Source organism: Plecotus auritus (genome assembly GCF_963455305.1).
Source record: "Plecotus auritus genome assembly, chromosome: X".
NCBI classification, from domain to species: domain Eukaryota; kingdom Metazoa; phylum Chordata; class Mammalia; order Chiroptera; family Vespertilionidae; genus Plecotus; species Plecotus auritus.
The window spans coordinates 11,590,110-11,602,438 of NC_137784.1; the positions used below are offsets into that span (position 1 = coordinate 11,590,110).

Consider the following 12,329-nt stretch of genomic DNA (forward strand, 5'->3'; position numbering starts at 1 on the left):
CCCCAACCATAAAATGATTTTCGTTGCTACTTCATAAATGTAATTTTGCTACCGTTATGAATCGTAATGTAAATATCTGTGTTTTCCGATGGTTTTAGGCGACCCCGCTAGCGGTTCTCAACCTGTGGGTCGCGACATTAGAAAGGTTGAGAACCGCTGTGTTAAAGTGATAAGCTTGAAAGAATAAGAGGAAAATGAGAGAAATCAGAAAGTGATTCTCATGAGACAGAATAAACCTTGCTCTAACTTCGAAATCACAGTGTGCCTGTTGTTTGCCAAAGAATGTTACTGTTATGGTCATCTTAATCTGGGCTGTCCTTCTACTTCCATGCCACACCTCCAGGGAGAGAACCTGAAATGTTTTCTCTTTGTGAAAGCTTTCAAACTTAAAAGAGTTAACTGCAAATTTATGGTTTAAATGTATTTTTATTGATTTCAGAGAGGAAGGGAGAGGGATAGAGAGATAGAAACGTCAGTGATGAGAGAGAATCATTGATCGACTGCCTCCTGCATCCCCCACACTGATGATCCAGCCTGCAACCCTGGGCATGTGCCCTGACCGGGAATGGAATCATGACCTCCTGGTTCTTAGGTCGACGCTCAACCACTGAGTCATGCCAGCCAGGCTGAAAATTTATTTTGTCAATTTAATATTTTGGTCAATTTTAACATATAAATACAAGACAATTAAATAAATTGGTGAAGAAATATTGCAAAGGCAAATCAGCACTCATAGAAGTATATTACATTATTACTGTGGTTAATCTGGGATACAACATTCACTTGAAATATATGCAAGGGAACCTTAGTGAAAGACTCAACTAAAAGGTTTTGATTAAAGAGTTTTGAAATGCTCCTAATAAGAACACACTTGAGGCACTGCTCACACAGCTGTAGGTGGGAAGCAAGATAGACCTTCTATAACTAGGAGCAATAAGGGTTTGATACATATGAAAATAATAGCATTGCAGGATAGTTCACCATTCCCAATAGCTATTCCCCCTTGTCACTACACTTTTTGAGACTAGAGCTCTTATTAAAAAATAACTATAGCTCTGGCTGGGCCACAGTGTACCAGTCATAACAATCAACAAAGTACCATGCAATTGCTTTTTAAAGAACAGCAATATGACTTTTTTCTTTATATACATCTCCTTTAAAAAGTAATCCTTAGCTACTCCCCTTTTCTGAAAGGCTCTGGGGATTTGAGAAGAGGCAGTGTATGTATCTCCTCCCCATTCACGATTTTCCTGACATATGGTCTAGTCTAGATTATACTTCCATCCCTCTCCGTGGCCATGGTATTAAGCTAAACATCTTGGTGCAGATTCCATAATTTAATGATTAGGGACAAGGCCAGGAGATGGGTAGTGGAAGCCATGTTTCCTGGTGTATACAATTTACACCCTGTACAAGGGTGCACCCTAGTGGGTGAGTGGGGCTAAAATATGGCCCCCACTCTGCCAAACCATGAGCCCATGGGGCTGTGTCTGTCTAGTGGGGTACCTTTTTTTTTAAACTTGTTCAAAGGCATTGTATAAGCTAATTGTGGCACCATCTGCTTACATTTTTTCCAGTTTGGCTGGCATCATTATTTCTTGATTTGAACGAAGTTTCTGTATTTCACATCCCATGTGTAATCTCCAAAAGGAGTTTTACAACTCAGTGAACCAGCAAGAAATTTGTTTTGCGTTATCACATTAGACACAACAACACAACCATGATTCTACAAGGAAATAAATTTACACACTAGAAAATAAATACAAAAAATGTAGAAGTAAGATTGCTGATGTGTGGGTCACTAGAATTTAGCTTATTTACAACAAAGGCATGCACAGTTAAACTCACCAACAGGCTGAAGTCAACAGTTGCTTTATATGATGTTATCAAAGATAACATAACTTAACCTCTTTAAAATGTGGCTGGAAATGAACTACTTATATTTTCTTTAAACGAATCTTTAGGAAGTTGTTTAAAACCAATCTTCTTTTAAAATGAAGGATAAGAAACCAAGTTGCAAATGTCTCAAAATGTCTTGGCTTTCTCTTCCAATTGTAACCACTGCCCTCAATTAGCTTATGCTCCTCCAGAAGTTGCTGAGTATAAAATTAATTGATTTTCATACATCTCACATTGTGGAAAAGGTAAAAATGGACATTTTCACGCTATCAAGCATCATGCTTTGATTTCAGAGAATGGAATCACATTTGCTCAATAAAGTGTAAGCTTCCTCGTTTTGAAGTCCTTCTGAGAGCGATACGACTTTTACCATTACAGGAATCTTCTTTCTCATTAAACACGTGCTGTTTTCCAGTGAAATCATGAAGGCACACATCTCCATTCTGAACACTGAAAGAAACACCATTCTTCTCTGAAGGAGCATTCCCTATATAATGAAAAACAAAATTGGTGTCATGAAGTATCCACAGAAGGCATTTTAAAAACACACAATCTTCAACATCACTTTATTCTTAAGAATATACACACACACATAGAATGTCTTAAAAATGTTCATGACATATTATAATATTTTATTTACTTTCATTCCTTCCCTAAGGCCACTCAAAGTGAGCAAAACGAATTGGAGAATGTTTCCTCTATGGCTGTTTTTAAAAATGAAATGCTCAAAATATGAAACAAAACAATATATTTGATTTTAAAGGGCCCGTTTCCTAACTCTGGTTGAACATACTAGTATATTGACTTCAAGTGGTAGCCTATATTTAATATAACCTAATATAATATTCTGATCTACCCCAAAAGGTTAAGGTTAACAGAGATTCCCATATGTCCTCTTACAAGGTTCTTGGTTCCCTAAGCTTCCTATAAAATTAAACTTTGTACCAGAGAAATCCAGAGCGACAACAGTTATGGCAAGAAAAAAAATCATTTCTTGTAAACGACTAGTAAAGCAGCCCCTCTGACTGGACCAGGATAGGCCTGATTTCCCAAGGGGAAACCACCAATTCCAACGATAGAGTCTAGGCCAGGGAGCAGCTGGGCATTCAGAAACTGTGGTTTGGATCTGGGCCTCCCCGACCCCAAAATGACCCTGAATTGTGTATGTGGGGGAGAGGGGGCGAGGGGACATGCACAGCAGCTGAGACCCTCTGGCTACTTTATAGCTTCCTTTTGACCATTATACCATTAGAAGACAACGTGGAAAGCTGAATAATAAGCCAATTTGTTAGTTCATGCCATAACTATGATAATGATAACAGTGCTGAGAACCTTATAAATATTATGTCATTTATTACCCTACCGGATAGTGCAATTATTATCTCCATCTCAAGATGATGATGAAACTAAGGTTTCAAAATTTAAGTGCTTTGCTTAAGGTTAAATGGCTCAGAAGTGATGGAGTCAACACGTGATGTTTCTTCCAAACTGAGCTTGTGGCCCCGTGTATCAAGTGAGATGGCTGTTGGTACACAAACCTTTAAGGCAGCCCATAACTGAAATATGTAATATTCACACAAACTACATCAGCCGTGGGCAAACTACGGCCCGCGGGCCAGATCCGGCTGTTCTATCCGGTTCTCTTGCTCTCCCCTCCGCTCCTTTACTTTGAATTTATATTAGTTCACACAAACACTCCATCCATGCTTTTGTTCCGGCCCTCCGGTCCAGTTTAAGAACCCATTGTGGCCCTCGAGTCAAAAAGTTTGCCCACCCCTGAACTACATGATAAATATTGTTAACACAGCTCCATCTCTGACATAGCTGAGGCAGCTGTCCTGATTTAAGCATTTTGATTTGAGACATTTTGGTGCAGGAACAATTTTACCTGGTAAAATAAAGCATTACATTTCCAGAATTTTTGAAAGTGCCTATCCCATCCCTTGCCCATTCCAGATCCTGATGTGCAGATTGAAGAGTCGGGGATATCTATCTGACATGCATTTTATGTGGTATTAAACACTTGGCGATTTTGGTGGCCTAAAATGCAACCCCACCCTCATCATCAGGCATCAAAAATAGCTGTGTCAAATCAGCCATGTTAGACAGCTGTGCAAACTGTGCTGCTTCCCTGAAGGATGGCAACATATTGATAGGCTAGGCCAGTGGTTGGCAAACTGCGGCTCACGAGCCACATGCGGCTCTTTGGCCCCTTGAGTGTGGCTCTTCCACAAAATACCATGGCCTGGGCGAGTCTATTTTGAAGAAGTGGCATTAGAAGAAGTTTAAGTTTAAAAAATTTGGCTCTCAAAAGAAATTTCAATCGTTGTACTGTTGATATTTGGCTCTGTTGACTAATGAGTTTGCCGACCACTGGGATTCACCTCGCACCTCTGATTTGTCTACTTTGTCTACTTTGAACTTGCTTTGTCATAATAACTTATGAATCAGCATTGTCACGGCCTCTACTCTGTTTACCTACATTGAGTCATTGCTGAGATAGCCATTTAGCATAGAGGCCAGAGCTCTCCCCCAGTCTCTATAGTAAAGAGCTAAGGCCATGTGGCAGCAGTTTCTCATCTTATATAGCAACTAGTGGCTGGGTGCATGGATTCACACACATTGAAAGGAAATTAATTAGAAGAAAGATTCGTGCAGTAATTACAGCAAAAATTTACATGTCAAAATACTATATATAATATAGTATTATAAAATTAAAATACAAAATATTTTAATATTGCTATTCTCCCTTTCTCTATAATAGAAGTGTCAGAGATTAAAGAAAATTAGTAAAATGTGTATGAAAATAATATATAAAGTGATTAATAAACAATAACAACATGGTATAAAACAACAAAGACGATATAAAAACAACAAAAACATATAAAAACAACAAAAACATGATATAAAAATAACATTGATAAAAACAATGACTGATAAATTGATTAAACTTATTCTAATATCTCTCTGTACACCACATCAAGAGTGAAAACACTTAATGCTAGATCGGTGCCAGTGAGAGCTTTATATGTATTGTGAATGCACTAGTCAACATTTATTTTTAAACTAGAGGGTCCCTAGCAGCTGCCAGCCGGGTACTCCCTCCCTTCCCCCAGCCACCTGCTGCCACTGGCTAGGGCCTCTCTCCCTTCCCCTGGCCGCCTGCCAGTGCCCTTCCCCTGGCTGGCCTACCTCCTGGTTGAACTCCTGGAAGAACTCCAGTTGAGGGGACAATTTGCATACTATGCTTTTATTATATAGGATTGCCAGTGCGCGTCATGTATACTGGCTGGTCGGTCAAATGGTCGGATGGATGTACAGTCGGTCACTTATCCTTTTATATATGTAGAGGCCCGGTGCACAAAATTCATGCATGGGGGGGTGTCCCTCAGCCCAGCCTGCAACCTCTCCAATCTGGGACCCCTTGAGGGATGTCCAACCGCCCATTTAGGCCCGATCCCACTGGGACAACTGCCCTCCTCTGCAGGCCTGGTCTCCCCCAACTGCCCTCCCCTGCTGGCCTGGTCCCCCTCAACTGCCCTCCCCTGCAGGCCTGGTCCCCCTAACTGCCCTCCCCTGCTGGTCCGGTCTCCCCCAACTGCCCTCCTCTGCTGGCCTGTTCCCCCCCAACTGCCCTCCCTTGCTGGCCTGGTCTCCCCCAACTGCCCTCCTCTGCCGCCCTGGTCACCCCCAACTGCCCTCCTTTGCTGGCCTGGTCACCCCTAACTTCCCACAACACCGCTCCACTGCTGGCCATCTTGTGGTGGCCATCTTGTGTCCACATGGGGGCAGCCATCTTGTGTCTTGGTGTGATGGTCAATTTGCATATTACTCTTATTAGATAGGATAGTTCTCAATGATGGGGTGGGGTAGGAGTGTGGTGGGATTTTACTGGCCCACCCCGCACAGAGGACATTTCCCAATGTTTAAAGACATTTTTAATTGTCACAACTGGGGGTGAATGGGGAGAGTTATACTGGTATTGGGTGGGTGGAGCCAGGGATGTTGGTAAACATCCCAGAATGCACAGGTCGAGTCCCCCACAACAAGGACTTATCTAGCTCCAAATGTCAATTGTGCCAAGGTTGAGAAACCTCAACTTAGAGGCATCTTCGGGAGGTTGGAAAACTATTTGGTAGGTGTATGTATGAACTTACTCACAAATTTATTTGAATTCATCATGAAAATAACTAATATCCTAAAACAATGAATAAAGGCAAAATCTCCAGGGAAGGAGAAAGTATATAAGCATCATTTAAGTTATTATAAAAATGCAGAAGATATATTAAGAAGCCAAAGAAGACAAGCTTTTATGAGTAATAAACAATACAGTCCTATGAAAGAAAATGCAATGGAAATTTTAGCTAGAAGTGTCAGAATTAATGAGTAAGCCAGGTGTAGCAGCAATAATCTGTTCATATATTGGTGACATATGTTGTCACCAATACTGGTTACAGTATTTGATATATTTGTGGGGATTTGGGCACTGTCACAAGGCAGCTACATTGTGGAAAATAATGAACAAACATGACAAGTGAAAAATAGGAAGGTTTAAAAGGGTCAAAGATGTGTATGACTATAGATAAAGTAAAATTGATATAATTTAATCAATTATTTTAGGTACTGCTTGCTCAGATTTAACACAGAAGTCTTTGGGTAATACTTAAATCAGGATTTTCAATGTTAAAACTTTTAGGTTGTCATCAATTCCCATCATAAAAAAACTGAATCTTAAAAAAAAACACAGTTGTCCAGGTATTGGCTCTAAAGTGAATACATTTGGATTAATAATCTTTATATTTTATAAGGTAACCACACTTTGACCCACTTGCCATATATGTAATTGCTCACTTTGCTTAGCAAAAGTGTCATTATAAGATAATAATACTTTAATAAAACAAACACTAGCTTGAGAAATACTATATTGAGAAATACATACCATTCCCGCTCACAAGTCCTGAGCAATCATTATTCACTAGCAGCGTGGTGGAGTGGGTGGAGTTACTATTTGACTGTAGGGAATTTGAAGAGCTGGACACTCCTTGGTTTACAGTCTGCTTCTTTAAACCATTAGTAGCAGTTTTACTCCAGTCTGTAGTAGAATGAGCATTATGGAAAAACAGGGCGGAATGTTGAAACTCAAAGGCAAGAGACAGATCACAGTGTAACTTGTTCTAGCAACTGATCTCCCACTTCCAGATCTTATAGAGAACTCATATATTTCACAAGTTGGTGTGATAACATGTATTTTCATTTAAGGCTATATATATATTTGTCCTTTAAATGACTACCTGATTAAAAGTAACATATATTCTCATGGAACTAAAGGCCAAGTTAATTTGATTATGTCTATATATACTGAGTGGCCAGATTATTATGATCTCTGAACACATAATAATCTGGCCACTCAGTATATATATATATATATATATCTCCTATCTAATAAAAGAGTAATATGCAAATTGACCATACTGCCACTACACCCACAAGCCACGCCCACCAGCCAATCAGGAGCAAGTATGCAAATTAACCCAACCAAGATGACTGTGGCCACGGAACTGCAGCAAGCAGGAGGCTTGGGTTTCCAAGGCAATGGAGGAAGCCAAGCTTCCCTGCCGCCCTGGCCAGCCCAGGCCTGCACTCAAGGCTACAAAGTTTTAATTATAGAAGATAAATAAATCCCAACAAAAACGGAGTGAGCAGGAGGCTTGGCTCCGCTCAAGTCTACAAAGTTTCAATTATAGAAGATAAATAAACCCCAGATACCAGGGCCTCCACTTGGGTCGCCGGGGGGCGTGGCCGGCCTGCAAACCACCACAGGCCCCTTGCCCAGGCCGCCCCACGCCCCAAGGGAACCCCCACCCTGATCCGGGACACCCTTCAGGGCAAACCAGCTGGCCCCCACCCATGCACCAGGCCTCTATCCTATCTAATAAAAGAGTAATATGCAAATTGACCATTACTCCAACACACAAGATGGCTGCCCCCATGTGGACACAAGATGGCCGCGACAAGATGGCCAGCAGAGGAGGGCAGTTGGGAGGGACCAGGCCTGCAAGGGAGGGCAATTGGGGGCAATCAAGCCTGCAGGGGAGGGCAGTTAGGGGTGACCAGGCCGGCAGAGGAGGGAAGTTGGTGGTGACCAGGCCTGCAGGGAAGGGCAGTTAGGGGTGACCAGGCCTTCAGGGGAGGGCAGTTAGGGGTGACCAGGCCTGTAGGAGAGGGCAGTTAAGGGCAATCAGGCTGGCAGGGGAGCAGTTAGGCATCAATCAGGCTGTCAGGGGAGTGGTTAGGGGGTGATCAGGCTGGCAGGCAGAAGCGGTTAGGGGCAATCAGGAAGGCAGGCAGGCGAGCAGTTGGGAGCCAGCAGTCCTGGATTGTGAGAGGGATGTCCGACTGCCCGTTTAGGCCCGATCCTACCTGGATCAGGCCTAAACGGGCAGTTGGACATCCCTTGAGGGGTCCCATATTGGAGAGGGTTCAGGCTGGGCTGAGGGACACACACCCCTGTGTTCGAATTTTGTGCACCGGGCCTCTAATATATATATATTAGAGGCCCGGTGCATGAATTCGTGCATGCGTGGGGTCCAGCTAGTCTGGCCAGGGGGAGGGGACATGGGCGGTTGGCTGGCCTGCCTGCTGGTCGAACTCCTGGTTGAGGGGACAATTTGCATATTAGCCTTTTATTATATAGGACTAGAGGCCCAGTGCACGAAATTCGTGCCCGGGGGGGTGGTGTGTCCCTCTGCCCAGCCTGCACCCTCTCCAATCTGGGACCCCTCGAGGGATGTCTGACTGCCCTCTCACAATCCAGGACTGCTGGCTCCCAACTGCTCGCCTGCCTGCCTTCCTGATTGCCCCTAACCGCTTCTGCCTGCCAGCCTGATCACCCCCTAACCACTCCCCTGACAGCCTGTTTTCCCCTAATTGCCCTCCCCTGCAGGCCTGGTCACCCCTAACTGCCCTCCCTTGCAGGCATGGTCACCCCTAACTGCCCTCCCCTGCAGGCCTGGTCCCTCCCAACTGCCATCCCCTGCTGGCCATCTTGTGGTGGCCATCTTGTGTCCACATGGGGGCAGCCATCTTTGACCACATGGGGGCAGCCATCTTGTGTGTTGGAGTGATGGTCAATCTGTATATTACTCTTTTGTTAGATAGGATAGAGGCCTGGTGCACGGGTGGGGGCCAGCTGGTTTGCCCCGAAGGGTGTCCCGGATCAGGGTGGGGGTTCCCTTGGAGCATGGGGCGGCCTGGGCGAGGGGTCTGTGGTGGTTTGCAGGCCGGCCACGCCCCCCCCCCCCCCGGCGACCCAAACAGAGACCCTGGTATCTGGGATTTATTTATCTTCTATAATTGAAACTTTGTAGACTTGAGCAGAGCCAAGCCTCATGCTTGCTCCGTGGCTGCAGCCATTTCTGTTGGGATTTATTTATCTTCTATAATTTAAACTTTGTAGCCTTGAGCGGAGGCCAAGGCAGGCCAGGGCTGCAGAAGCTTGGCTTTCTCCATCACTGGGGATAACTCAAGCCTCCTGCTCTCTCCAGCTCCGTTGCTGCTGCCATTTTTGTTGGTATTTATTTATCTTCTATAATTGAAACTTTGTAGCCTTGAGTGGAGGCCAAGGCAGGCCAGGGTATGCGGAAAGCTTGGCTTCCTCCATTGCCAGGGAAACCCAAGCCTTCTGCCCTCTCCATGGCCGCAGCCATCTTGGTTGGGTTAATTTGCATACTTGCTCCTGATTGGCTGGTGGGCATGGCTTGTGGGTGTAGCAGAGTGATGGGTAATTTGCATATTACTCTTTTATTAGATAGGATATACATTGAGTGGCCAGATTATTATGTGTTCAGAGATCATAATAATCTGGCCACTCAGTGTATATCCACTGAATTAGGTAGTACTTCAGAGCCAAGGACTGTCTTAAGAACATATTGACCATGTTGTGATGATTCATGGTTCTTAAATCCATGCAAATGACTAAACTACATTTACTGCCGTTTTCTAAATATAGATCTTGTGCAACCAGATTTTGCAGTACTACAAAGGTTGTATTCATGGGTGGTAATCATGCAAAAGGAATTTAGTTTTCAGACAGTACTTCATTTTTCTTATTTTCCTAAAAATGACCTATTTGCTCTACAAGCCAACAGGACCTGAAAATATTATAACTTCAAAATAACCAAATGTATGCTATAACCAAACAACCAAGTGTATGTTAAAGTTTATATACAAGGTTGAGTCAAGACTTAAAAAGTTATGAAGGTAAATATTAAAAATTACTTTGAGTAAATGGGAAACATTAGCTCAAAAGGAAATAAATTCTAAAATTTTCACTGTTGTTTCAATCAAGAAGCCAGACATTAATTCTATTGCTCACTAAGTTCCCAGATATGAATAATTATTTTTTTAATTCTTTAGGTTTTTTTTGCCCCTAATGTGCACAATCCATATTTTTTATTGTGCATGTTCCATTCATTGATTTCTATATCCGATAGCCCTTTGGCATATATTGCTTTGAATCTTAACTTATGCATTTTTTTCCTCAAGATTTAGAAGGATAAAAGGTAAAGTAAATCGTTACCAGAATTTTCAGCCAGCCGTAACTTTCCACAACAAAGATACCGCCTCCATTGCTTTCTGACATTCTCTTTTGCTACACAGTAAAAGATGAATATGAAGAATCCTATAGGGGGGGGGAAGACCCATAACACAATGAATTCCAAATTAAGACCTTAATGTCATGAGCTTCCTTTGCACAAAAGATAAAATCTTTGACAGCTATAGGCAAAGTGAAATTTACAAACTGAAAAAAAATTCAAAGTCTTGGGTAAGTTTGCTAATCAAAAGGCAACCTGGGACACTTTCTATGTATGATAAAACATATTTATAAAAGGAATGATGATTCTGTATTTCTAAAATTAAGTTCACTGCCACCGCTCGCATTCTGTCTGTGGCCTTCCCAGTCTTTGGAAATACAAGCTATCCGCCCAGGATGCCTGCTCAGACCTAGGCTCCTACCTCCCAGCTCCTCCATGTTTATAATTGACTTCCAAGCTCTGTCAAATGCCATCTCCACCATAGGTCTCAGATCCCTTGTTCCTCCTTTCAGGCCCTTGCCAGGTCTTCCCCCTCTTCCTCCCAAGCCTGGGGCACTGCAGCATTAACCCCCTGCCTTCCTCTAACCTGCTCAAGGAAATTTTCCACTGGCATCCTGGTTAAGAAGAAAACAACACTCCAATCTTGCACAGGCCCTCAGGCTCCACCTCCTACCTACCTCTGTCCTCGTCTTGCTAGGCTCACCACACAGCCCCATTACTGTGACTCCTCAATGCTTTCCCCAATAAATATTTGCTGAGTGAAGGGGAAAATTTGGAGTTCTCCATCTCCCCAAACCCCCATCTATCTACTTTAAAAATCTTCATTTTAAAACATGAGATGTGCCTTTTCAGGTGCCTCCTCTGAAGACTGGTATCTTGAATACTGCATGCACACCTTTGTTCATTGGCCACCCTGGGTGGCTACTCTTGGTTGCCTTAGGTGAGAAGTAGCATGTATGAAAGAGATCAAAATGGGGTGAGGCAAGTCCCAAATCAGAGCCTATCCTTTAATCAACACCAAAGCCCTGCAAATTAGGTTCCCTTTTATAAATGAAACAGTACATTTCTTCTATCCATTCATATTCTAATGAAAAGACATTCTTGGGAAATGAAGAGAAAGGCACGTTCAGTTTCCCTTCCCTGCATAGGCTGATGCTCTAACCACTGAGAGCACTGGCCTGGGCGGCAGTTCCATTTTTAATTTTTTGAGGAAACTCCATACTGTTTTCCACAGTAGATGCAGCAGTCTGCGTTCCCACCAGCAGTGTATAGGGTGCCCTTTTCTCCACATTCTCTCCAGCACTTCTTGTTTTATTTTTTCTCTTAAAAGTGTCTCTTACGTATAGCATGCCATTGTTGGCAAATAAAACTTTCCTATTTAATACTATGTAGTGCAGCATCTAGATATACCGATTCAGGAACTGGTACATTGTAGGTTAAAATTAATAACTATGTAAACAACAAGCATATTAGACATTTGAATTCATTCTCAGGTTGGGTTTACTTTGAAAACAAGCCAATTGATCTCTTGCCTAAGAACTACAGGAGAATGCTATGGGAGCTAAAAGTAGCAGGAAAAGATGAAAACAAGCTGATGAGAATGCAGTTAAAAGGCATCCCAACAGAGGTTTTGGAATAAAAGGGAACCAAGGGATATGGATTATTGTTATGTAATGTAAACCTATTAGGCTGCTTGGCTTTTAATGCCAACGTACTGTACTTCCATTAAAAATTAATCAGAGCTGATAAGTCTTTTGTAACACTGGTCTAAAAGAATTAGTAATTTGCTTTTCCAAAGAATATAGATAGCTAAGAGGGTTCGAAATGACTACAGCT

The 12,329-nt window shown here is 42.7% G+C and overlaps 1 protein-coding gene across 1 annotated transcript in view; it reads right to left on the reverse strand.

Annotated features, from left to right (window-relative positions):
• Positions 1-626: 626 nt before the first annotated feature.
• ADGRG2 (adhesion G protein-coupled receptor G2) overlaps positions 627-12,329 on the reverse strand; it is a 121,583-nt gene continuing 109,880 nt past the window's right edge. Inside the window, exons 27-29 of the mRNA XM_080653297.1 lie at positions 10,478-10,579; positions 6,839-6,991; positions 627-2,386 (exon numbers count right to left, since the gene is read on the reverse strand). Of these exons, the coding sequence (XP_080509423.1) occupies positions 2,202-2,386; positions 6,839-6,991; positions 10,478-10,579 (440 nt within the window). The 3' untranslated portion in view covers positions 627-2,201. The remainder of the gene's footprint in view (positions 2,387-6,838; positions 6,992-10,477; positions 10,580-12,329) is intronic.